The sequence below is a fragment of the Idiotropiscis lumnitzeri genome, chromosome 5, assembly GCF_059441095.1.
Source record: "Idiotropiscis lumnitzeri isolate Australia: NSW breed Sydney's pygmy pipehorse chromosome 5, RoL_Ilum_1.0, whole genome shotgun sequence".
Classification (NCBI taxonomy): Eukaryota; Metazoa; Chordata; class Actinopteri; order Syngnathiformes; family Syngnathidae; genus Idiotropiscis; species Idiotropiscis lumnitzeri.
This window is the reverse complement of record NC_142395.1, coordinates 18403153-18428908: the sequence shown is the minus strand read 5'-3', so window position 1 is coordinate 18428908 and position 25756 is coordinate 18403153. Positions and strand designations below refer to the sequence as shown.

The window sequence follows — 25756 nt, the reverse complement described above, 5'->3', positions numbered from 1 at the left end:
TTAAAAGCAGTGGTAGTAACTTTATTGCAAAAGCCAAACATGTTTTTACGATCAAGCACCCATTTTTGTTAACTTGGTACAACCTTTTGATTGTACTCAAAACAGGTCACATTGTTATTCTAGCGCTAGCTAGCGCTCGCTCATCATTTGTGCTGTCAAAGTTATGAATTACATCGCGAATGAAATAGAATTGGAAGAATTGGTAAACTGTGGTTACATTTTTACTCTCATGTACCCATTTTGAGAGATTGGTACGACCAAAAAAAATTGCACATAAGACTGGTCACATGTTATTCAAGTGCTAGCTAGCACTAGCTCAACATTTATGCTGTCAAAATAATGTATTACTATAGCTTTGCCATATGTTGAGATTTAACAGGGTAACAAAAAAGTGGTAAACGGTCTGATAAACAAAAAAAGTGAAAAATATTGTTGGTTTTTTTTATACTAATTTTTTCTTTTTGGATTAGATTTTTAAACGGCAGTGACTTCTAGTTGTAGGCTGTTACAGGACAACTATTCACTAATCATTCTTGCAGCTGATGACATCAAACAATAATCTTTTGCTTTGTTGCTGTGCTTGTTAATTCTCTTAATGTCACTGCTGTCCCAGTTTTTCCATCTTATAAGAGCCCAAGATCTCTGACAATCAAGATCTCAACTGTGGTTGACTTTACCTCTCTCAATTGACATCTTTTTAATGTTATTTCATCATATGCAGAGATTGAAATTCTAACAAAGTAATACTATAAATTAATCAGAAAATGAAATAAAAATAACAACTTAAGTACAGTAACAGAGTATTTTTACTTTACTTCCAACAACTGTTGTTTTCCAAGATATTGAAGTATATTTTCTTGACAATTAAATGTGGGTTTTTTGTGAGCCTTCTATGTGTGTGCCTTTTTCCCTCCTCCCTAAACTTGTCTTCTTTAACCAGAAACCGGTGTGAATGTTTACTCCAGAGTCAATGTAATTGGTCCTTATGGTCTTTATGTTTCCAATATATTGCAAACTTGCAAGCTGTCATAATAAACACATGACCGCTTTGATGGTAACAAAAGTTCTCGCAAGGACTCACCAACCAATGACACAAAAGAACAAGCCGCATAATTATTTAGATGTGCTGTCTCTTTACATTAACAAAATTTTACATCTCCACGTTATTATGTCTGAGCATGAGTCCAGTTGGTGTCTATCCCGGCCCGCACTGAATAGATATTTATTTCTCTTCCTGAAAGAGAGCTATTCTAAGGTGACTCCTGTGGTCAGGACACACATGTTGAACAACCCGCGACGTCCTGTGCTGGGAAATCACATTGTCAGGTGGAGACACGGCTCAGGTTGGGCCTGTTTGTGAGGTACCCATATGTTTGGTACATGTGCACGGCGTACAATGTTCAATACAACTAGAAAGTTTTTTGGTTTTTTTTGATCACCTTTGTCCAAATGAAATCGTATTGAATCAAACTGCCCACCATAGCGCCGACTACTGCCGAGGAATACTTACTCGATGACTAAGTATCTGTGGTGGTAATCGGCAGCGTCTACGAGCATCTGATCGCTTAAAATGCAAAAAATAAATCATAAATAGTTTTTATAAGGAATCAGTAGTTGAAGTCATTGAAATAGAATATATGCCTGTAAATATTGTAATATGACATTGATGCTATTCGTTAGCGCACCTACAGCGTTTTCCATGCTGTGTTACCATTAAGCTAGCTGGGGCATTTCTCGGGCAAATTTGTTTGCTTGTTTTTAATACAAAACATGATTCTCTTTTTTTATATTCTGTTTGTTAGTAAACTTGTCCTGGCAGTTGTAAAAAAATATGTGAAGCCTCTTTTTTGAAGATTTGTTCGGTATCTACCAAGCAGCCAGTCGTCAAAGCGAGTCGAGTTCACAGGCACAAACATGTGCATATACATTACACGTGCCCCGGAAATTTCGCATTTTTCAAGAGAAAGTATTTGATTAAAAGACAAAGTAACTATAAAATATACAACTCCAGTATGCTGCATTTAGCTATTACAATTTTTTCAATCACTTCTGGCTGCTTCAGACTTTTGAAAATTTTGGATAAAGAGCTTTAGACTACTTGTATTTGAAAAGATAGCTAGCAAACTAGTCTTGAAAGCTTGTTAAATTGAGGAATAAAATCAAATCGTTGTGCATAACCTTATTCATAAAACCGTTTCCTTTTGTATTTTTAATGAAACTGATACAATCGTGGGTGATTTTGTTGTTTCAGCACAATAGTGTCTTATAATGAGGAAAAAGTCCTTCAACATCCTTGAATGTTTCTATTTTACCACAGCTTTGAAAAGTTGGGAAATCTTTATTTCATGTCAAAAGAGCTTGTGAAGCAATACAACGTGGCCTTGGAAAAGGTGTATGAATCCAAAAGAAAAAAAAAAAATCTGCGGCGCTTGTAACCTTGAGCAGCTCTTTTCAGCCCCGTTCGCTGCTCCGTGTTGTCACACAGACATTCATTCATTCTTTGTCTTGCTTCCTTTCTCTCTCCTTGCCGCCGTGTTTGCAGCGGACGGAGGGCTGCTTGCCGCCGGGTTGGCATGAATACGCTGCAGAAAACAGGATTAGCCTGATGACGACGAGTGGGCAACATGGAACGGGTACTTTCCTGACCCAGCATGCTGGTTCAGAGGCAGACTGGACCCACTCACTAAGCTCTTTAAAGGATTGCCTAGTGTGATAAGGAGCACACATTCTAATCTGATCTCCAGATTGCTGCTGTCAGAAACGGTCGATGTACATTTAAAGGCGCATCTGCTCCACCAAAATCACCCCACGGCCGCTCGCTCAGCGAGAGAGATAAATTGCCATCGGTTAAGTGTGTAGCCGGAGTCAATGTAATTAAAATATGGGCAGGAATTATAGTCAATTAAATTATGCAGATTATTCGAGTTTCATAATCATGTTTTCTTATTAATGAGATCACGCTGAGATATTCAAATAAAGCTAATCTTTTAAAAATGCAAAAGGCTGATTTTATTAAAAAGATTCTCTTGAAATTTTCACTGCTGTCGGTGTGGCGAGTATCTACTGTACCACTCAATCTCTTTATAACCAATTACAAATTTTGGGTTTTATGTGTTGGGGGGTGTAGTAGTTTCCCTTCTAGCTTTAAGACTGATTCCAAAGAAAACGCCTCATTGAAAGCATTAAACAGCATTGAAATCCCACGGTTGCTAGGTAACTTGGTTCCTGGCACCAGCTGCCTGCATTCACAAATATGGTCGAGAGTCAGTGAAATTGGGATTGAGATGTGCCCCTAGAAATGTTCCCCCTCGTTTAATTTTACAAAAGTTCATATTTATCTGCTTTTATTTCCAATCCAAAATGCGCATTAATATAGCAATGTGGCGTTTTTGGCTGTTCTGTTGGTTTCTCTACGCTGGTTTATTTGTATGTGTGGGGCCTTCACATTCAGGCCCAATTCACCTTTCCCCCATGAAACTTGGTCCGGCTTCAGTTTTCAAACGCCTTGACAGGTTTGTATTATACACAAGCCTGTGGTGCCACCCCTCGAATAGAGACATATTCCCGACATCTGCCCAATTAGAGGCTTTAATTGCGCTTCCATTTTGCATCTCAGAGCTGATTTATTCCCTTTACCAAGCTTTGAACATTCAAACGACTTGCTCTCAGGCTTTTAAGATTTATTTATTTTTTTACAACTCCAAATAAAATTCCATTCAGCAAGGAAACGGACCCTTAGAAGGAATTCCCCATCTCTAGCAAATTGGCTCTGTTTAAGACTCTTACTTGTTGAATATGGTGTTTTTTCATTCTTGAACAGTTTCCTACCGTGGCATTTCAGCAGGTGTGTAACATCACGTTTATTTTTATTTCCCCTGCTATAATTGTGTTTTATTGGCTTTACGTCATTGTGCAAGGGAGGAGAATTTATTGAATGGAAGCTGTGAGTAAGTGGCGCTCATCTGGGTGGGCAGCACTTGGCAGCATTTCTTGCTTCAGTTCCCTGCAGGCATGAACAGGCTGTAAACGCGACCAGTGGCTGCCTCGGTGGTTTCACTCGATTTTGGGCCAAAATCACAATTGCGCCCAATGCCTGTTGATCTTTTTGAATCTCCCTAATCACATCGGATTCTTGTTAAAATGCAATGAAATTAAACTCAAAAACTTTTATTTGAAGCTGTTTAATACATGCTTATTTTTACTTCAATTATTTTTAGAATTAAGAATCACTGCTACGTTAATGTCCATTCTAAGTTGTGCATATTATGGTTCAAAGTACGTTGTTATTAGTGATAGGCAAATGAAGCTTCAAATCTGCTTTATGAACCAGTTGGAGCACTTTTGGAGTCCTCTCTGTTCAACATTGGGCTGACAGCACAATGAATTGCCATTTTTTTTTTTTAAACCTTTTATTTAAACCAACAGTGCCATCTACAGGACTCCAAAATACAACAACTGGTTCATGAAGCAAATCTGAAGCTTCATTTTCCCATCTCTCGTTGCTATTCCTTTTTGCTCACAGCTTTTTCTCTTCTGTGTGCTTTCTTTTTCCTCTTCCCATTCACCCCCCCCCCCCCCATGTCCCGTGATGTGACCTTTGACGGTGCAGGTAAGAAATGCTTTTGTTTCTTTTGCTTCCTTGCCCCGTGATGTTTTCCGAGCACTGCACTGCTTTGCGTGTTTCTGTCACAAAGGGTCCCTCATCAGGAGCTGACATATATCTTCCACATCTAAGAGTCACTTTGGGAAAAACAAATACATCTAATGGATTACATATTTTGCGTCCTTCCTTAATATGATTTTGTCATGTCGCACTCTTCTGTTAGCCAATTGGAAGCTTGCATATTTCAGATGGCTTGGATGAAGCTATGTTTGTTTCAGGCTATTATTTGTGCTCTCATGGTGTATTCATTAGTGTGGATTTTGCTACAGTATATATATAGTAAGAGGCAAAACAAAAGCAAGAGGGGTTTATCCTCTTGCAAGTAGGAGCCATGTACAGTATCCAACATGATCTTTGCAAAATGAAATAAATAATAATTAGTGTTGGCTGATAGTGAAGAATGTGTTAAGCAGTGGGCGGGAAGGCAGATTCATCTTTATGCTTCACTTTTCCATGAAGACTGATTTCACCGATAGTGACACAAAGTACGTCTTCAGATCACATGTGGAGACACACGCACACGCACATGCACACGCATGTGCACACTCAGAGCTGCCACCACTCGGATTCCTCCCAGGTTTTCTGTCACCCCAATTTACTGCAGAGAGACAGTTGTTTGGGTGCCGCTGTCGCTTGTGTCTCCTTTTTGTGTGTGTTTGTTTGTGTGCATGTTGACCGGAGAAAAACACTCAAGAAAATAAACACGTTGGGTATTTAAAAGTTTTATTCAAGTGCCACAATTTACTTGCCGATTTCGGTAAAGGGGGGGTCATTGTGTCAGATCAGCTTTTACCTTCAACTTCAGTGCCTATCAAAAGTGTTGAAATGAACTTTTGTGATATCAAAAAGGAGACCAAGATGAATTGTTTCATGACTTTTCCCACTCTCTGTGTTTTTTTCAGAGTGGAAGTAATAACTGAAATTATGTGGTTTCACAAGTGTGCACACCCTCTTTTAACACAACACTGCTCATCTCCTAACGAACTCCATATCTAAAGTGAAGCATGTTAGTGGCAGCATCATCTGTTTTTCTTCAGCTGGAACTGGGTCCTTAAAGTAGATGGAATTATGAACGGTTCCAAATAGCAGTTGGAGTAAGCACAGAACCTTCAGACTCCCTTCAAAATGTCTGAAACACCCTAAAGAACATCAGCACTTTATTTTGTGTCAATTTGAGACACTTTAAATTAGGTGTGTGAAATTCATTTTTGTGGACGGGCGACATTGTAGTTATGGTTTCCCTCAGAGGGCCGTTATGACCGTGAACCCATATGAATGTATGATCATCTTACGTTATCACATGCACGCAACAAATTGATGCTAAGCCAGTTTTGAAATCACAATAATTGTTTGTTCAACAATTCTTCAAATTATTTTAAAAGGGGGGGGTAACAAATAAATGGCAATATCTCATATCTCAATGTTGTTAAAAGTGAAGATAATGTGCTGGAAGCAGGAAGTTGACACATGATTTGCCCTTTGCGGCCCACATAAAATGAGGTTGCGGGCCAGATCTGGCCCACGGGCCTCGAGTTTGACACACGTGCTTTAAATGGTGGCAATTTTGTCTGACTCCCATCTAACATGAGTGTGAATGGGATTTCTTTACTCGAATACAACCACATTTCCATTATAAGAGGGCGTAACACACTTGTGCTTCAGAATTTTTTAATTGGCTTCCGTTTACTTCCCTTCTCACGTTCCTTTGTTTTCCATTTCAATTGAGGTGTGCAGGTTCTGGGTCACATTCATGGTGGATTTTCAATGTATGATCGATTTTTAATGTTTCCAACCTGCCCGCATGAAGAAGCGTACACACAACACCCTCATAACTAGTGAACCGTTTGAGCACATAATACCTAACAACCACTTCTTTCTTCAGTATCTGGTGTCAGGTCACAGTTTTTAATCGATCTTTTCATGGTTATGTGTTTTTCTTTCTTGATTTTTCCACTGCAAAGGGAGACCTTACTCTCTTGCACCGTGTTATTCATGTGTTTGGGTGAATCATGCGTATTTTGAACTAGCATCACTTGCACTTAAGCCATGCCGACGGCCTACTGGGCTTCACGGACTTGCGCTTCAGACGTGGAGCACTGCCATTATCCATTATCGTGAAAAATCGTGCAGGTGTGTGAGAGAGAATGCGTGCAACTGGAAGTGTGTGGGTAGGTCAAGTTGTAGATGCTTTGCTGTCACGCTGGAAATGTCACATAGTTGTTCAAGTTAACTCAGCGCGTGTTGCCCAGACGCCTCTTGATCTCATTTGATAATAAAAACAGTTGAGAGTCGCGTCTGTGTGTAGTTTAATTCCATTCTCACTTTATAAATAGCTCATTGAGTATAAATTGATCGACACTGTCAGAGAGGTTTTGGTTGAACAAATATTTAGTTTGTTGTGCCGTGCTGATAAATAACATCTATCAATCCATTTCCTGCAGGGTTTATCCTCATTAGGTTTGAGGTTGAACTGGAGACTGTTTTGGATGAACTTTTGCGTTATAGGAGGGGTATTATACTAAAATTGAAAAAAAAAAAATTTTTTTTTTTAATGACAATTAACTGAAACAAAATGTTACGCATCACACAAATAATTAATTTTGTTTATGTCAGTTACTTTAATACATGAGCTTTTTGGGTGGGGTTGATTTCATTTATTTTTTTTTTTTTTCAGTACTGCTGTTCACCACCCAACGTAAGGTCGAACAGTCGTCTGGGTGGTGTGGTCCTATTACAAGGTTGCGACAAGTTGACAATTTTTTTTGTGGCTTCCAAACTTTTGTCACCTCACTCAGCCTGATAGCTCTCGATCGATCAAGCTATCTGGCTATCCAATCTCTCAATGAGAATACAAGCCGCAAATGCACTTTAGAAGTTGGCAACTTGGCAGACAAGGGGTGGAATGCGAGACCATCCTAGCTTTATTTAAGGTTATCTTCGTGATGCATCTAACTTGAGAAGCAGTATTATGCACCGCACTTAAGTCTATGGACTCTCGTACAGTACCAGTATTTAATTTGCGGATGGTTCTTTTTCAAATATTTTATGTTGAGTTTTTACTACAAAATACTTTTTATGATATTTTCCATCTTTTATTTGATATTTTACTCAAGAAATAAATAATAACAAATGAAAAAACTAAAGCTAAAGAAATTTAAAAGGAAGAATTTTGAGAAAAACTAAAACAAAAACTAAAAAGCAGCTCTGAAAACTACCTGAATTGAAAAAAAACTAATTACAAACATGAAATAAAAATGTAATTCCCTAACTATTATAACCCTCCTGGACTGCCCGTCAGCCAACGTTATGGCACATATAGACAAACAAGCGTTTACGCACACATTTACATGTAAAGACCCTTTCGAGTCTTCAGTTAATAAAAACATGCATTTTCTTGTGTTGCGTGATTTTAGTTTGTGCAACACATAAACAAAAAATTTAATTGTCCCACCACATCAGTTGCATCGGCCTTTATTCCAGTGTTGTCCCACCCACGTTAAAAGCTCTGAAACAAGCATATACCAAAAAGGAAAGAGGCTCAAAATGACTCAAGGCGAATCTTTTCAGAACTTTTAATGCAGGATTATTTGATACTCCGTGTAATCTCTGTTGACAATATCGCCATAGTTACCGTAGTGCAGCACACACGCACACTATCCACCCCACACAGATGTTTATTATTCTAAGCGGGAATACAGAATAAACATGAAGCAGGGTAGCAGAAAGTCACCGAGCGTCCTCGTTTCTATTGTCAACGGCAGGCCCATTTACTGCTAAACTGTCTCTATTAATAGACTACAGTGAACTGTCACCAGATATCTTCAAAGATCCCTGCATAAATTACATTCTGCTGTTTTGCTTTCCTGCACACGTAGTACTATGTTGTCATTTTGTTAGGCTTGGTACCGTTACAGTGGATCATGGGAAAATAATGGAAGTTTCCCTTGCTGTGATGAAGCTGCGTGTGTTTTCCCACTTTCCATTTTCCGAGCGACGTGAGACTGGTGGGCGGCTAACGTACTTTCCTATGTGATTCTTTCAGACGGTTCACGTGTTAATCACAGGATATGGGTGCGTGTTCCAGTCGCCAGAAGCATTGCCCTCAGTTCATGAGTCTTGTAGTGTTGATGATTATTGATCGAATTGAACTCAAAGGTCCACATTTGCCCCCTCAAGTGTGATCTGTAGCATTTAATACAATGAACAATTTTATCAGGTTTATTGTGTAAAGTTTTCCCTCAAAATATCTGGACATTGTTATGGCGGGCGTAAGACTGAACTAGCACAATTGGCAGCTTCGTAAATTGACGAAACAACTTAAACAGGAAAAAGACGTGAAATGATAGTAGAAATGGACAGAGTAGACATGGAAGTTGCGATGGTTTCTTCTTCTTTTACTACTATTTCCGCTATATTTGGTCAGTCTGCAACTGTAAAAACAGTTTGTTCTGATCAAAAGTGTAATGCATGAACACGAGTCCTAACCGGTTCAATATTGTTAATGTCCATGAAAACAGTGCATCAGATCATTCGCTTAATCCAACCTCTGATTGGGTGAAAGAAATTTTGTCCACGTAAACGCAGCCACTGAAGGGATTAATTTGCAATATGCAAAATGGTTCTTTTAAGATATTCAGAAAGTTCTCCAGTGTGACCCTTGTTTTTTTTTCCTCCATCAGCAATTAGAAAAACGGATCTGGAAATCAGATAAACCGATTTCGGATGCTATCTCATCTTTCACTCATATCCATTCACATCTCAGACATGATACATTTAGTATGTTAATCCTAATCCAGTTACAATAATCCGTAATTATGTAAATGCTAACATCTAATGTGTGTGTGCATGTGTATATAATATAAAATTTGGCTAAAAACTGAAAAAAAAATGGTAAAGATATGTCTACGCCTGTACTATCAGCACTGAATTATGCGCTTTGTGTGTTATCGTTGATTTTCTTTTTCTTTTTTATAGTGTTGTGCGTGTGTCTATTTTCGCAACTGCAGGCTGTGTTTAAAATGTTTGTACATCTTGTAATCTAAAGTGTTTATGGTTGTGCATACTGTCATACCGCCTTGTCATTGTCCTTGGCTTTGACCACATCACCCCCTCCTGCAACATTGTTTCGTGCTCGGGTTTAAAATAATACATTTCTTTGAATTTTATGAAGCATTTGTTGATTTGAAATTGCTATAAATTTACTGCTGCTAAAAAATAGCATATCTTGATTCCATTTTCAATGTCCAACCTCATTAGTGGTAGAACATATTTCACGGCGGAACAATCGATGTTAAAGTGGAAACTTTCAATTCGCTGACTTTGTTTCAATCCTGCTACACTTTTGAAAGGCGGTAGGTGTAAAAATAAGTTAAAAACTTTTAATGAGAGAAAAAAAGTTAAGGCATATTAAGAAGTTTTGTGCTGCTTTGGATTTGGACTTTGCATTTAGCTGTACCTTTTAATAAAATAAAATACATAAATAAAATATATTTTGTTATCACAGAATAGCAGTATTACAAAGAAGACTAACATTGGCAGAAGGATATAAGGTCCATTGTTGTATGAACAAGAATGCGCAACATTTAATTCTATCCAAAACAAATATGGCAAAAAGTTGAAGTGTGGTTTGCAGTGAATGTGGTAGCAAGTGTGTGTGTGGGGGGGGGGGGTGCGCGTGCGCATGTTTGTGTGTGTGTGTGTGTCTTTGCTCTCCTCACAAATGTCAGTCCACATGCAAGCCACACTTGCTCTGAAGTGGCAAGCAGACAGGGAGAGAGAGAGCCAGTCAACTCCAGCGTGTTCCAGCCTGTGTTGTCATAGGCTGAGGAGTCGCTCAAGCGAGCACACGCTGCCTCTGCTCCCTCGACTCGTCTCCGCGCTACACAGCCCGTCAGCTCTTTTCCACCGCAATCTAACAGATGTACTGCTCTGCCTTTTGAAGGATCCACCACTCTTTTAAGGATGCTCATTAATGGAGAGAAATGGACGGCGACGATCACTGTACTCAACAACTGTGTCGAATTTGGATTGCTCCGAGCTTGAAGTTGGATTTTTTTTTATTTTCCTTTCTGGACTTTAAGGGAATTTCTCCTGGATATAGACAATCCCCACTCAGCAAGATTTGACATTTAAGGAATGAACTAAGGAACTACCCAAAGCTACTTGGGAAGCAGGTGGTCTCATTCCCCTCCCGATTTAGACAGACCGAGCCAACATCCAGATGCATGCTTCGCCAATAAAGGGACGGTTGAGCTAACAAAGTTGCTAGGTCACGTGTGACATTTCAAAGGCAACTTTGCAGTCACCATCGCAAGTGGAGCTGGGGATAAAATGCCAGCCATCCTCGTGGCCTCTAACATGAAGTCAGGACTCCCCAAACCGGTACACAGCGCGCTGCCTATCCCGCAAATCCCCAGCGGGTCGTCAGCTCTCAATTTGTCTGCTGCGCCACTCAAGACCCAAATTCCATCTCTGAACCAGCAGCTGGGCTCGGGACGCCCGCGAGGCCCTGCGACGATCTCAGAAATCAGGCGAAATGCTCAGGTCAGGACAAAATCTCACATTTGAATGGAATTCATGTATTTGTTTTCTTAAAGTGAGATTGCATAATCGTATTATGTGAATTCAAATAACAACTGCATCCAGCACAATGCCTTCACTGGCCCACTTATTTGGATGCCTCAGATAAAACCCATTTATAATGCAACAGCTCTTCAGTGTCCCTTTATGATGTCGACAATGTTAAGTTCATTTTATTCACCGCAGCGTTCTGCAAACAAAAAACTATTTTTTGTGACAGAATTCTCATCAAATAAACGATGACACAAAAAGTGTAAATACCGCAATAATAATGCTCTCGTTTCTCTTGACTGACAAATGGACTCACTCAGTGTGAAATTTGTTTAATTGCGCTCAAAGATGAAATAATCGCAGGAAGTCATGGCTTATTCTGTTGCAGGAATGGCAACAGGTGGCAGCACAGATTTTTTTTTTGTGCCTTCTGCCATCTAAGAACATTTTATCCTTCTGCCTGACTCTATATGTCGCTGGCATAGATGGATGACTAAATACATTTTGAATCAATCAGTATTTTTTTTTCAGACAGATGAACTGAAATTGAGTAATATCCCGTGGCAAAAGTGAGTACTTGTGACAAGTAGTCTTATTGCTAATTATTAGGCTAAACAAAATAATTCATAATAAAAAAAAAAGAAGTCATTTTTGGAAAGCAAGATACAACTAAATAAATTCAAACAGCAAAAAGATTCTATTCGCCTCATTTAATTTTTTTGACGGATAACCGTGACCTAGATGAGTAAGAATCTCCACTCACATTTTTATACAGTCACAAAAATTTTAGGAAGCACGCAAATGTTTGTTATTGCTATTGTGACAGCAAGTTAAAAATAACTTTTATGCTTTGAGGCTAACAATATGGGATGGGAGATTAGTGTTAATTAAAAAAAAATAATAATTGTTTATCGTGACTGTTATGCTCCAGTACCTGCACAGGATAATTGCAGTCTGAAATAATTGCACGGGGCGGCACGGTGCACGACTGGTTAGCACGTCCGCCTCTCAGTTCAGAGGTGCATGGTTCGATTACAGCTCCAGCGTCCCTGTGTGGAGTTTGTATCTTCTTCCTGTGCCATTGTGGCTTTTATCCGGGTACTCCTGATTCCTCCCACAAAGACATGCATGGTAAATTGATGGAACGCTTTAAATTGGCCTGAAGTGTGATTCGGAGCGCGAGTGGTTGTTTGTCTTTTTGTGCCCTGCGATTGGCTGGCAACCAGTTCAGGGTGTACCCGACCTACTGTCCCGAGTCGATAGGCCTCGTGAGGAGAAGGGGCTTAGATATCGATGGATGGATGGATGGATATAATTTCACATTGACGTTGTTACCATGATTTAAAAAAAAAAAACCTTCCTTTTTCTATTTTAGCGTCCTTTAACGATGTTCTTCTCTGTCAATGCGATAAAAATGTTTCCATGGACAACTGCAAATATTGCCCTCCAAATTTATTTAATTTTTTTTTATTAAATTCAAAGTAAACACCAGCATGGCTGCTATCAGTGTGTGTCCCCACAATCCAGGATGGCAGCATGTGTCAGCGCGGGGCACTCTGCTGTGTTTGTCAAATGTTGGCTGCACTTAGCAACTCCACACAAGCGGCCGCAAGGACAAGGGATGGCTCAGCAGCCTTGTAAGGCATTGAGGAGGAGAATAGAAGTGTGAGTGTGGATTGTCGAGCCAGCGAGTGCATGTTTACGTACAGTAAGCACGGCTGTGCTTTGTTTAGGAGACCAACATGTGATGACAACAAGGGGAGAGCAGTGATTCTTCGCTTCTTTGACGGCTAATCACGTTTTCGCTGACCTATTTTTCAATGACCCTCTCTCTCTCTCTCTCTCTCTGTCTCTCTTTCTCTATCGCTCTTTACCGCCTCTCTCCATCTCCATGGTGCTGATAAAGCAGCCGTTTTCACCCTCGGCTGGGTTAACCTTTGACATTGCATCATGTACTTCCATCCATCTAGTCGGCTTCTCACTGAGCTGCTGATTGTGTTGTGAATGTTTGTTTTTCCTTCCCTTGAGAGAATCACAATACAGTGTTGTTGTTGTCGTCGTATTCTATATTTGTATTAATCACTGTAGCCGAGCAACAAAGAGCAGAAATGATGTATTTTCTTTATGGTCATAGACAGATGGCATGATGGGCGGCAATAACGCAGCAATCAGTTACAGTATGTGAGTTGAGCATTTTTAGCTGCTTGGGGGTGCATTGTGCGTCATTCTGTTGCAGAAGAAGCAGAAAACGCTTTTAACACCCACTGTAGTGGTGGATACAGTACAATCACAAGTGGGCCGCGCATCGAATCATTTGTCAATTTGGTAAAACTTGCCTGAAAATGTCAACGATATGTTTGAAGCAGTTTGGGCTGGCCTGCAAAGCAGCATGGTGCACTTGATTTGAGCAGTTGTGATGTTTGCGTTAATGTCAGCTGCGGCCTTACTGAGTGGAGTTTGCATCTTCCTGCCATATTCCAAAGACATGCATTAGGTTAGTTGAAGACCCTAAATTGTGTACTCATGAGTGTGAATGCTCTACATGTGCCCTTATTGGCTGGCAACCAGTCCAGGGTCAGTTGGGATGGACGACAGCTCACCTGTGACCTAATCCAAATCAATGAAAGTGCACATTCAAAACAGGTAAAGCAAATCAAACAAGTTCATCTTAATGGATGTCATACTGCCGAGATTAAAAAAAGAACTTGACTGTCATTTGTGGACCACTTCCTCTTCATGACTATTATTATTATCTTTTTTTCCAACACGTGGGTCCGGATTTATTGGTGACGTACGTTGAATAATATCGTGCCTCCAATGTTACGTTACAGATATACAGATATGATGGTCATGGTTCACCGTTCAGTGTTAATTGACACCCACGCGCACACACACACACACATAAATATTTATATATATATATATATATATATATATATATATATATATATATTCCCTTTTTTTTTTTTTTTTTTTTTTTACTGCCGTGCTTGGTGCTTAGGTACCAAGCGCTCCAATATGAAATAATGGCTAAGATCAGCATTCACCAATCTCTTGCAAACAAAGGGCTGAGTGAAGTATATTTCTTTATTCAGAGCACACTGCAGGAAGATTTGATTTTTAAAGCATATATAATCTGAACCTCATTTCAGCAAGTTTCTTTTTGGGCACTCATAATACGCTCTCAGGCTTACTCACTGAGAACCACCGAATATAGCCCATGTATAGCGATATATTAAAAGTAAAAGGGAAATGCAAAATAGAAAGGGATTTGTTAAAAATTTCCCAATGGTTCGTGCCAGTACTCAGCGGAGGCATTAGTGGTGTGGTTACGGAGGCCTGTGCTGCGTGCTTCCAGCTGGACTGCCCACTTGGCTCCAAACACACCAACATGTTGTCCACACCTGTAAGGTATAAGGCGCACTTAATCCATGGTGCCACCAGAGCTTGTGACAGGATTCCCTCAGTGTTTACAAGCAAGTGAACACGTCACAACTCTGAGTTCGGTGGCCACCCTACATTCTAGCTTCATGTGTGAAATCCTCTTTCCCAGATACAAAAATGCACTACAGCTTTGCTGCCCTCTAGTGTTAGTTTTTCTATGCACCGGAATACTAAACTTGCTGAACATGGTTGTTCAAGATAACAATTTATTTCTTGCTTCTTTGCCTATCGACTGTGTTGTTTCATATGTTTAATTTCTTTTCAATTTCTGAGGAAAAAAATGTTTATTTAAATCAGATTCAACACAAACATTTGTATATTTGCACATATGTGAGGAAGCATTCAGCTCTGTCAACTCACCTGCAAGCACAGCATCATTAATAAACGCTTGTACCCTCACTCATGCACACACACACATACACACACCCGCACACCCACACACACACACCCATGCACACACACACACACACACACACTACCACATGGAATGATTTGGCCATGTGACAGCTTGATAAGGGGCTCCTTTCTTGATAAGTATCTTTGCAGAAAAAACCATCCCCTGTGTAAATATGTTCTTTATTAGGGTCACAATGAAGCCTCAACTTTGCCTGGAAGCTGAAATTAAACTCACAATAACATTAATAAAATATATTGGGAAGCTGAAAGGGGTCATTGTTTGCTATTTCCAAACGTGATCGCTGTATAAATGAAGCAGGTCGGACAGGTCTACAGCCTACACGTTATAGCCGCCATATAAATTTTTTTTGTATGACAGTGAGACGGAGGTCAATCAATAAAACATCCTCCATTATTAGCGATGCGTAATTGCCTTACGTTACCATTCCACTCCTTTAAATTATTTAAATTTGCCAGGATGTCACATGGGAAGAGGTTCGCCTCGGTGTACATATTCAGTGACTTGTGAACTCATATTTTTTTAAACAAAGTAAATTGTTATAAATTTAATTATTTGGTGAAAACATGGCAGACACTTGAAATATTTAAATATTTGATCCATCACAGTTTTTCTATTTGAGCGATTTGTAGTAATATATATATATATATATATATGGATGATTTTGAATTTTAACGGCTATTTTAAAGCTATAATAAAACTATAAACGGAACAGCTGCAAAAAACTGTGATTATGATCTGTTAAAAAGGAGCCCATTCTAAACCACACCTAAAATGGTCAATTCTATCAGTTAAATTGTGGTGAAACGAACGCCAAACACAAGATAAGTACTTGAGATAATCCGTTAATCCTTTAAATGCTTTACGGTTGCTAATTTCTGTGTCTCTTTAGTTCAGTACAGTTGACCCCCGCGTAGCGACGGGGCCGGACCGTAAACAACTAAAATATGCGTAGAATTGACACCCCTTGCAATGCATGTAAGGAGAAAGCAGTGTTTGATACTAAAAATGTTTTTTTTTTAATATGTGCAGATGCAGTATAATAACTCTCATGATGATAAAAAGATGACACTCAACAGGAATATGAAAGCCGTTTTGGCACTGGACTGTTTATAGCCTCTTTGGTCCTCTTGAAGGCTGAGATTGAATGGCTTTGCGACTGCTGTGCTGCATTGGATTGCTAATGTTCTCATCTCTGCCCAGGGGAAGACAGATTGACTTGGGGGTCTGCTGCTTTTATTTTTAAAATGACATTAACACGACAAAAGACCACACATATGCCTCCTCAGAAAGTGCAGCAAGTCAAAGGTTGACAGTTAATAGAGATTCCATTGTTGGAGTGTCATTTTTAACAGACTGCCAGAGTCCCAATGTCCTGTATTGGATCCTCTTTAATGGTAGATAGTCAATTGTTTTATTAAACTGGCACATAATGTTGCCTTTGGAAAGTCCAGCAGTTGAATAGTAATGTACAAAGCAAAATGCCATAGATGGGCTAACAAATAGCATTGATACTTTGAGTTCTAACCAGTCAAGCAAAGCATTTTAATTACAATCAGCACTGCAAATATGACACAGACACAGAAAATATTCCAATCCTCACTGGCATATATTCTTTATCCTCTCCGGCTCATGTTATGTTTGGATACTGAGCAATTGTGACCATCTCTGTTGTATGTCGGTATTATACTGCCCCTGGTGGTCAAGACTTGTACGTTCGAAGAAACCAATCAATTAATTAATCATGAGGCCCAAATTGTTAACTCTATGGAGTTATTTATCTTTTTTGTGAGGCTGAAAGGGATTAATCATGGCATTTGCATTCATTTCAATGTGAAAAGCTGATCTGATACATTAGTGTTGTGTGTTAGAGAATGTGTTCAATTTGCAAATAAGGAACCACCACCGTATTTGTATTAGTATGCATTGTACATGGTGAGGACAAAATGGACTTTTTCGTCAACCGTAGAAATCGACCGGCCAGTGTCTCTCACAAAGAGTTGTTGGGAAATGTGTGGTTTCATCCAGTTGCATCTCGATTTACCTCAGAGGCAATAAATCAGATTTGCACTCATGGATTTATTTTGGGATAATTGTGCCATGCCTTCATAAGAGAATTGTTTCCCTGCAATCTGTGATTTTTTTTTTCTTTTTACATATATTGACTTTTTAATTATAAAAACAGTGGAGTGTGGAGTGCTTCACTCAAATGAAGGCAATAATCCAATTTACACTTTATTTGAAGGATGCAAACAATCCAATAACATTTGGCTCCAGTGACCTCATCTCATCCTAATGCGTCTCCATCCGAGTCCACTTCCTGTGTCGTTGTCCCCTCGCCTTCCTGTGTGAAGTCATCGCTGAGCATAACCATATTAATTAAGCTTCAGCATCTGCTTCTCCGGACTCAAGCATCCTCTCATTGATCTCCACTCCAAGGTGCCTTCCCGCTTTCACTTTCTCTCCTTCTCTGCTTTCCATGCTCTAAGTTGGCGCAGGGAGCCCCTCGGTGCAGACAGGAGGGTCATTGTGAGAGGCGCCCACCGGGGAAATGAACTGCCGAGACGCTTAAACTAACGCAATCAAATCCATCTCGGTATGGAAGCGGGAGGCAGCGTGAACGAAGGCGGGATAGCTCGGCGGCTGAGGTCATCCTCCCCAGAGGCCGGTGGCCAAGGTCACCCCAGGCCAAGAGACTACTTGTAAACCGATATGACCTCCGCAGTTGGAGTGAGCTGAGAACCGGTGATGTCAGTTTGTCGGTTGAGATTTGATGCAACAAAGCACTAAGTATTGTGTGCGACGCGCTTGGGAATAGCGAAAAACACATTTTCAAAGCGCGTTAATAAAAGTTTCTTTGTTTGTTTGGAACAGCTTTTGACCTGGAAAAGAAACAAATAGTTACTCTCAAGTTTGTAGTCAGTGCTCATGATTACATTCAACTTTGATTGTATATTGAGTGGACGATTACTCAACATGACAGTGATTTTAAACAAGTGGTCCCCAACCACCGGGCCGCGGGCCACTCTGGACTAGGAAAAAAAATTGCAGTACTTCCAGTTTATTTGTTATTCGAGGCTGATAATTTTCTTATTTTGAAAAGTGATTGGCTTTTCTCCGTTCCATCCATTTATGATGGACTCTTCACTCATGTCAAGTGTTTTGATCATGTCACGCTAACATTAAACCCTCCAGCTAGCAAAATGAGTACAAAAAACGACAACGTACAAAACCCACTATGCACAGTATGCGGCAAGCGTTTTTTTTTTTTTTTTATAAATGAAGCATTGCGGTCAATTATATTTGTTCATACGCTAGTTCTATGTTGGCACATTTCAGGTAGATACTGCAAATTCAGTTAAATAAAAATGTAGCTAATCTTTCATTTTAATATCTACAAAATACCGCTGTTATCGTGTTGTTCGTTCATGCACGTTATAGTTGCTTCTAGTATGCGTTTGTCGTTGTAGCATTGTATTAGTCAGCCAACGACAACCAGCGCAGCGAGTGGAAAAAAAAAAAGCCTTGAGTACCACTGATTAAAACAATTAAAAGGTGTTGGGATTCATTTTATTTACACTTCCATTCAGGATGAACATTTTCTTTAACACGATTGCCATGACAACCGGATCTTACCATGGCTGTTCATTGAGTGTATGACGTCCCCTGGGCAGTGAACCCCCCGATATCCTCAATCTGCAACTTTTACAATGTCTCTAATGTACATATATTGCCTCGGGCTTTCCTGCCCTACATGGACCACAGATGTCCGTAGAATACAATATGATGTGTTCATTGTTGAGGTTTCTGGGTCAGGGGAGGAGGAGGTCATTCCGAGTGTTGATGGATGTGAGCAATTACACTAAATGGGCATTATGATTTATTTATTTTTTTCGCAAGCACCGTGTGAAAGTAATGCGCTGTTAATTTGGGTATGTTTATGTGGAAGTTGTCTTTTGCTCATTAAGTTTTTGTAGTAAGCACTTTTGACAGCTCATTTGTATTACGATGGAGCTTAAATAAATTGATTCAAAATTTGATTTTAAACATACAATCTTTACTGTACTCTGATCTGAAGTATACTTTTTAGCAGTCATGTTTGATTCATTTTTTTTTTTAAACAGACCTTCTTTAATCCATTACTTTATGTGACCACTTGAGTACCATCACCATCATGTGACAATAAATCTGATCTAAGTAAGAGGAAGTCAATCAAAAACACAGTGAGTGTCCACTTTGACGGTGAACACGTCCGCTTGCTTTTGTGTTTTGCTCTTTGGCCTCTGCGTGGCCATATGCCGAGCAGCCAGGCAGCAGGGCCACCCCCAACCCCCTTATCAGCACACCCACACTCCCTGGGAGAGCTGAGCAGGGGATCCCCCCAAAACAAAGACGCCTCCACGTCGGGGTTATCCCCTCCTTTTGTTGGTGAAACACAAAGATGTATCTGGGACTGTGAAAGGCACCGTTCCCGTCCTATTCACTGCGGCTCTGCTTAATGAGCTTGTTCAAGTCTGTACTAAAGCGGTTAAACAGAAACCTTTAACGCTGACATATTTTGTGCTTCTGGAGCCTTTAAATCAACGCTGGTCCGGGCCAATAGGGGACTGGTGTTTATCTGGTGTCGACGACTGAATACATTTGTATGTACAATTGTATTTCCTTGTCTTGTAATTAATTACTTGTTGTATTTGTATTTTCCTCACTTCCGAAAATAAAACCCTATCTTGAGCTTACTCTGTCCTTAGGACATTTGGCACTGCAACGGTGATGAAGACTTTGTTGGACCTCTAACTTGTCATTTACCAGAAAACAAGGTCAAAATATGTTGTCAGCAGTGTTGGGCAGTAATTCATTACTAATACTGTGTTACTATAACACAGTTTCTTTTGACACTAAATAATACTTTAATGCAGGGGTGTCAAACTCATTTTTGTGGATGAGCCAGATCATAGTTATGGTTTCCTCAGAGGGCCGTTATGACGTTACCACGTACCGGGACAAACTGATGAATCGCGAGTTTTGAAATCAGAAGCCAGTAAATAATTTTTTGTTGAACGATTTTCTATTTATCTTAAAGGGGGAGGATTGCTGACAAATAAATGGCAATATCTCCGATCTCAATGTTGGGAAATAAATGTGGTGGAAGCAGGAAGTTGACACACATAATTTCCCATTCAAGGGCCACATAAAATGAGTTAGCGGGCCAGATCTGGCCCCCGGGCCTTAAGTTTGACACATGTGCTCTAATGCGTTCCTTTTTGAATGGAGCAACTCAGTTACCATGACAATATGGTGCGTTTGTCCGTTACTTGATAACCTAATTCAATGTTGGCCAGCTGCCGTGTATCACTTCCTGTTTAGAACAGATTGACGGGCGCAATGCAAGCCGCTGTAAAACAGACGAGTAAGACGCAACGTTGGCGTGTATCGATTTATTCAGTCGTGGGGCAGTCATGGAGATTCATGCCTTGACAAAGCTTGAAGCTGACCCGCAGTCAGAGGACACACTCGAAGGGAGAGTTAAGCCCCCACAAATTCTTGTGATATTTTCAGGTTTTGCTGGTCTTACTGAAATAAAGTGTTGTTTAAAATACAGTTTTTCACGACCATAGGACGCACCGTATTAGAGGGGCAGTCCCAGTCGCGGTTGCTATTTCTGTATTAAACAAATACATAGGGTGCACCGTATAATTGGGCGCAGGCATGTCAAAACATACCTTAGCTTAGCATATGTGTGCGCTAAAACATAAGCTAGCGTGCATGCTAGCGTCCGTTTTTAAAAAGTCAGCAGGAGCAAAAGTGAATTCGGTTGTACTTTATTGAGTCAAATTTGTTTAGTTAGTTTGTTTAGCCCATTATGCGAAGCAAACTTGTGTGATTTAAATGCAAATTAATAGAAACTATGGAGTTAATCAAAAGTGTATTATGTTCCATAAACTATTCTGTAAGGACATATAAATTGTAGCGTTAAAGAATATTTTTTCAAAAAAACCTAAAAAGTTACAAACGCATTACATTTTGGTTAAAGTAATCAGCAGAGTAATTGATTTAGTTTTATTAGTTATTTTTCATTAACCAGCACAAAACTGGTTGTCAGTAACTACCAAATGGTTGAAATGTAGCACAGAGTCCCTGGACCTCAAGAAGATATTAAGCTTTTTAATATGTTGATATTTTCAAACATCCTTTACCGTTGTCCGTAATGGTTGTCATGTGTTGTAACCTGGGCCTATGTCACAAACTTTTTAAAAGCTTAAAACTGTATCCATAAGTGTGTTGAATGAATGCGTGAATTTGAGCGCGGTACGTAATCGATCGTGTGAAGGTTCTCCAGTCTGCTATCTTTAGTTGGACGCAACGTTCCACATTTCAGGTTGAACTTTTATTCAAGGTTTCGCTATTATTGTTGACTTCCTGATGCTTAACGCATTTTGGGTTGAGCCTGCTGGAAGTGATCAAGCGTCCCCCTAGTGTGGGAACTTCTAGTGAATCTTGGGCCTTTCCCAAAATTTTAAATTCAGCTTGTCATTTGTGGTTGGCAGCATGCAGGGTGTGCATGCGCGCACATGTGTGTGTGTGCGCTGGAATACATTCAAACGGAGGGCGCCCCATGCTGTTTTACACACACACACTCACACATCGAGAAAATACTTTGGTTATGAGCTCCCTGTTCACATACGCTTAAATACGCGTCGGCACAGCTGCGGTGTGTTGCGGGTGACGGCTGATCTGAGAGCGGGACGCTGCGTCTCTGGTGAGAGAAAATAAATCTTGGCTCTTTTTCAACCTACAGCAAAGGGACTGCTTACGAAATAATAAATAGAAAGGAAACACTGTCGAGGTTTTTGAGGTTTGGCTTCTGTGATCCTGGCTGTGCAGTTTCTTCACTGTTATCAAGGGTGCGCCAATCCTTTTTTTTTTTTTTTTTTTTGGCGTGATTCTCACTTTTTGGCCCTGGAGGGGTTTGTCCACCGGGGGAGGGGTAGTAGGAGGTTAAGAGGTCTGTCCCTCTTTCTTTCTTTCTCCTCCCATATGAGCAATGGTCCATTGAAGAGCAGTAGTCCAATTGTGTTGCCGTGGGTGTCCTGCGAGGTGGGGGGCACGGTGCTGAATGAAGGATCCACTCCTCCTTCCTCTTTGAGTAAATTTGCTTTGGCCGACTGTCCGAGTGGCAGCAGAGGCCACACCGCTCCTCTTGCCCTTCACTTTTTCTATTTATTTTTTCCCTCCACAGACTGGAGTGGGTGGAGAGAAGCCGTAGGTGCTTAGCCACTCCCCACCTCCAGCAACCAACACTGAAGTCCTTTCCCTTAGGTGCATTCGCTCATGATTGTTCCTTGCTCAGACCCGCAACCTTCTACTGGATCCCTTTTGAAATCTTCAAATCTTTCCCTCATTGCGGACTGAGGTGCTTTTTTGCTCAGCACTTGGAATGAAGCGCTGGCACCACACTGTGATGGTTGGTGCTTGGGCCCGCTTGGCCCGGCTACTGTCTTCCTCCATGTGAGGCAGGTGTGTGCGTGTGTGAAGGGAGCTGAAAGAAACATGAGTTTGATGCTGTGTCGCTTGGAATCAAAGAATCTTACAATGAAACTGGTAGGCTGAATGCTTAACTCAATGCAATAATTCAACATTTTATGGGATGTGATTTTGATTGTCATTGAATTTTTTACGCAAACAAGTCGTGACATTTTCTAGTCGGGGTCCGTCATTTTATTGTATGCTTACATTATGATTTGCAGATCTGGCGCCTTGCATTAGTTTTTCTTTTTAATGGAAGTTGTTGATACATCAGTAAAACTTTTCACTTCACCAGCCCAAAACCTTCCAAGCTTTGCTTCTAACTTGCATGCATGCCATAGCCAGTCGTCGTGCCATAAAAAAAAAAAGTGTCTGAAAGTGGTTCACTTTGATGTTTGTGCATTTTCCTTTATAAGCATTTGAAAGAAAAGCACTGCTTTGCTTTTTGCTCGGTGCAATGTTGTACCATTGTTAAATATTGAGCAGGATCTGCTACACTGTGATAAAAACAGGGCAGGGCAGGTGTTAAGCTGTCCTGTGGTGCGAGTAGATGAGAAAGCAAGGATTTGCAATAGCTGCTCTGTTTGACTGGTACGATCGCAAGTTTAATGGCGACTATGTCCAATTGAGTTTACATTTCTTTTCTCGCTCGCTCTCCCTCTGTGTGTTCCTCAGACATGGTCCTTATCTGGATCTGCCTGTGAGACCACAGAGGAAGAGGAGATGGAAGCCGAGCAGGTTATTACCAGAGTCTAAAGATCAGTTGATAAGAGGGCTGCTTTAATTACACACCACTAACCTTCCGCACGGCGTGGCTGAAGGGAGGGTTGGTGGACTGTATGGTCAGTATGTGTGTGTGCGCGTGTGTGCGTGTGTGTTCATGACAAAGAGCTTACAAGCCAGCACACTTGAACCTGTGGACTCACTTCCAAAATTTAAAATGACCTTCCTTTTTTATTATGAAGTGCAGTCAATATCCATAATCCTTTCGGCTCCGATGCCGCCCTATTGATCATTGACTGTCATGGTGCTCATGTGACCAATGCAGATGTCGATGATGACTCATTTTGAGGACATAAGTCGAGGGAAATGTGTAGGAAAAATTACTTGTGACCTTTAAACTGCGTGTCCAAGCGGCTCGATTAATCGACAGGAATCGATTATCAAATTCATTGACGACTATTTATATAATCAGGGAATTGTTTAGTGCCGTTGTTTGACTTCAATTGTCCAAATACTCCCATTTCAGCCTCTCATCATTATTTGATATCTGTACTCTTTCATTAAAGCAGACTCAGTATCGTTTGTATTTTGTCAAAATAAGATAATAGCACACATCTGCTTTTACTTAGGAAAACAATGACCGAACCACTAACTGAATTAGTTTAAAAAAAAAAAAATGATGAGTACACTATCAATCCCTCTCGTGTGATATTGTTTAATTGATGTTTAGTTGCTTTTTTTAAACTCACTAAACAATACCAAATAAACAATAATTGTTTACTGGTTAAAAATTGTTTTGTAATACACTTCAATGCAAAAAGCATTTTTTATCTGATTAATCGATAGAATAATCGATTTGAAAAATTTCAGATAATGACCACCATAATGATGAGAGAATTTGTCACTATAATCAACTCAGCTATTCTGGTTTTATTTAAAGCTTGCTGACAATTTACAGATGACTTCTACTTCTAGTTGTACTTGTATACAGCTTGCATGACAACAGACTTTTGGTGACCCAAAATAGAAAAAATTAACAAGAAAAAAAAAAAAGCGCTTGGTGTTTCTAATCTAAAACAGAGGACATCATATTCATTCAGGAGTTTTGTAAGACTCTAAATTGAGAAACCGAAGCTATCAAGAAATTATGTATCGGGTGCAAGTGCATCTATTTTAAGAGATATGCTTTTCCATACCGCAGCAGTTATTTTCAACCTCGTCTCTGAGCTTTCTGATAGATGTTTCCCATATTCCAAATTGCAATGCCAAGAAGTTAGGTCTCCCATGTGCCCACTCTGACCGCCATGTCTCACAAAGCCGCGCAGCTTTTCATGCGCCAAAGTCAGAGCAAGCGGTAACATGACGGTTTGAGCTCTCTGTGGTCGGAAGCCACTTCATAAGGATGTGTGTGTTCAATGGAAAACAGAAGCCCCACGCAGAGAAAACCATGCTGCGTCCTGCTGAGGACAGAGAAGCAGCAGCGACTTAGTGGGAAAGTAGATGAGACGTGTTTCATGTATTGAGAAAGGAGATGCTGCCTGCTTCATGATGTGACTCCTGCGGAGCTCAAGTTAAACACCCTTGAGGTTGTACAGCACAAAATTAAAAACAATTCTTTGATTTTTTTTTTCTAATGGTGTCACTGATGGAAAAGAGGAAAAATGTGATGACAATCCTGTCCAATCGGAAACGAAACGTTTGTGAACTGCAGTACAAAACGGCTGACGTGACAATTAGTTGACAAAAACACTGAAAATTGCTGATGGTAACAGTTTGACCCTAAATTTGAATTCCCTCATTTTCGAATGGAAAAAAATGAACACAAACATGATCTTGAAACGTATCGAGTTCAATGATAGAAGTTTCACTCTTTGCTTTACGCCAGGTTGTAATCTTCAACGGTGTTTGATGTTAGCAGCCCGGTGTTGATTTGGCAGCAATTCAGTGATGAGTTTGCTCCTCAAGTGTTGCATGGACAACTTTCACAAGACACTGCGGCTTCCACATGTGTGCAGCATTTACTTGTAACACATGACCTCTAGGTTTAACAATTGACGAGTGGAATTTAACTGTTCATGACCATTGGATGGATGACTTGATTTAGATGGTCAACTCTGGGCCTCGGGGGCCACTGTCCTGCCTGTTTTAAATGGTTGCCTCATCCAACACACCTGATTCAAATGATAAGCTCATCAGCAAGTCCAGCAGATGCCTAAAACAATCCTAGTCATTTGAATAAGATGTATTGGAGGGGGGAGGGAGGGAGAGAGAGAGAGAAAGAGAGAGAGAGAGAGAGAGAGAAAGCGAGAGAGTGAGAGAGAGAGTGAGAGAGAGGGGGAGAGAAAGAGAGAGAAAGAGAGAGAGAGAGAGAGAGAGAGAGAGAGAGAGAGTGAGAGAGAGAGAGAGAGCGAGAGAGA

General features: G+C 40.3%; 1 protein-coding gene across 7 annotated transcripts in view; it reads left to right on the top strand.

The window, feature by feature from the left end:
* Positions 1 to 25756, top strand: part of nav2a (neuron navigator 2a) — a 143329-nt gene that overhangs the window by 53354 nt on the left and 64219 nt on the right. For 6 of the 7 annotated variants that reach the window (XM_088297333.1, XM_088297328.1, XM_088297334.1 and 3 more), the window contains exon 1: positions 10497 to 11206. The exons of the other annotated variant lie outside the window; for it this stretch is intronic. In XM_088297333.1, the coding sequence (XP_088153459.1) occupies positions 10994 to 11206 (213 nt within the window). In that variant the 5' untranslated portion in view covers positions 10497 to 10993. Of the gene's footprint in view, positions 1 to 10496; positions 11207 to 25756 lie in introns of those variants that run through there. 7 annotated transcript variants of the gene reach the window in all.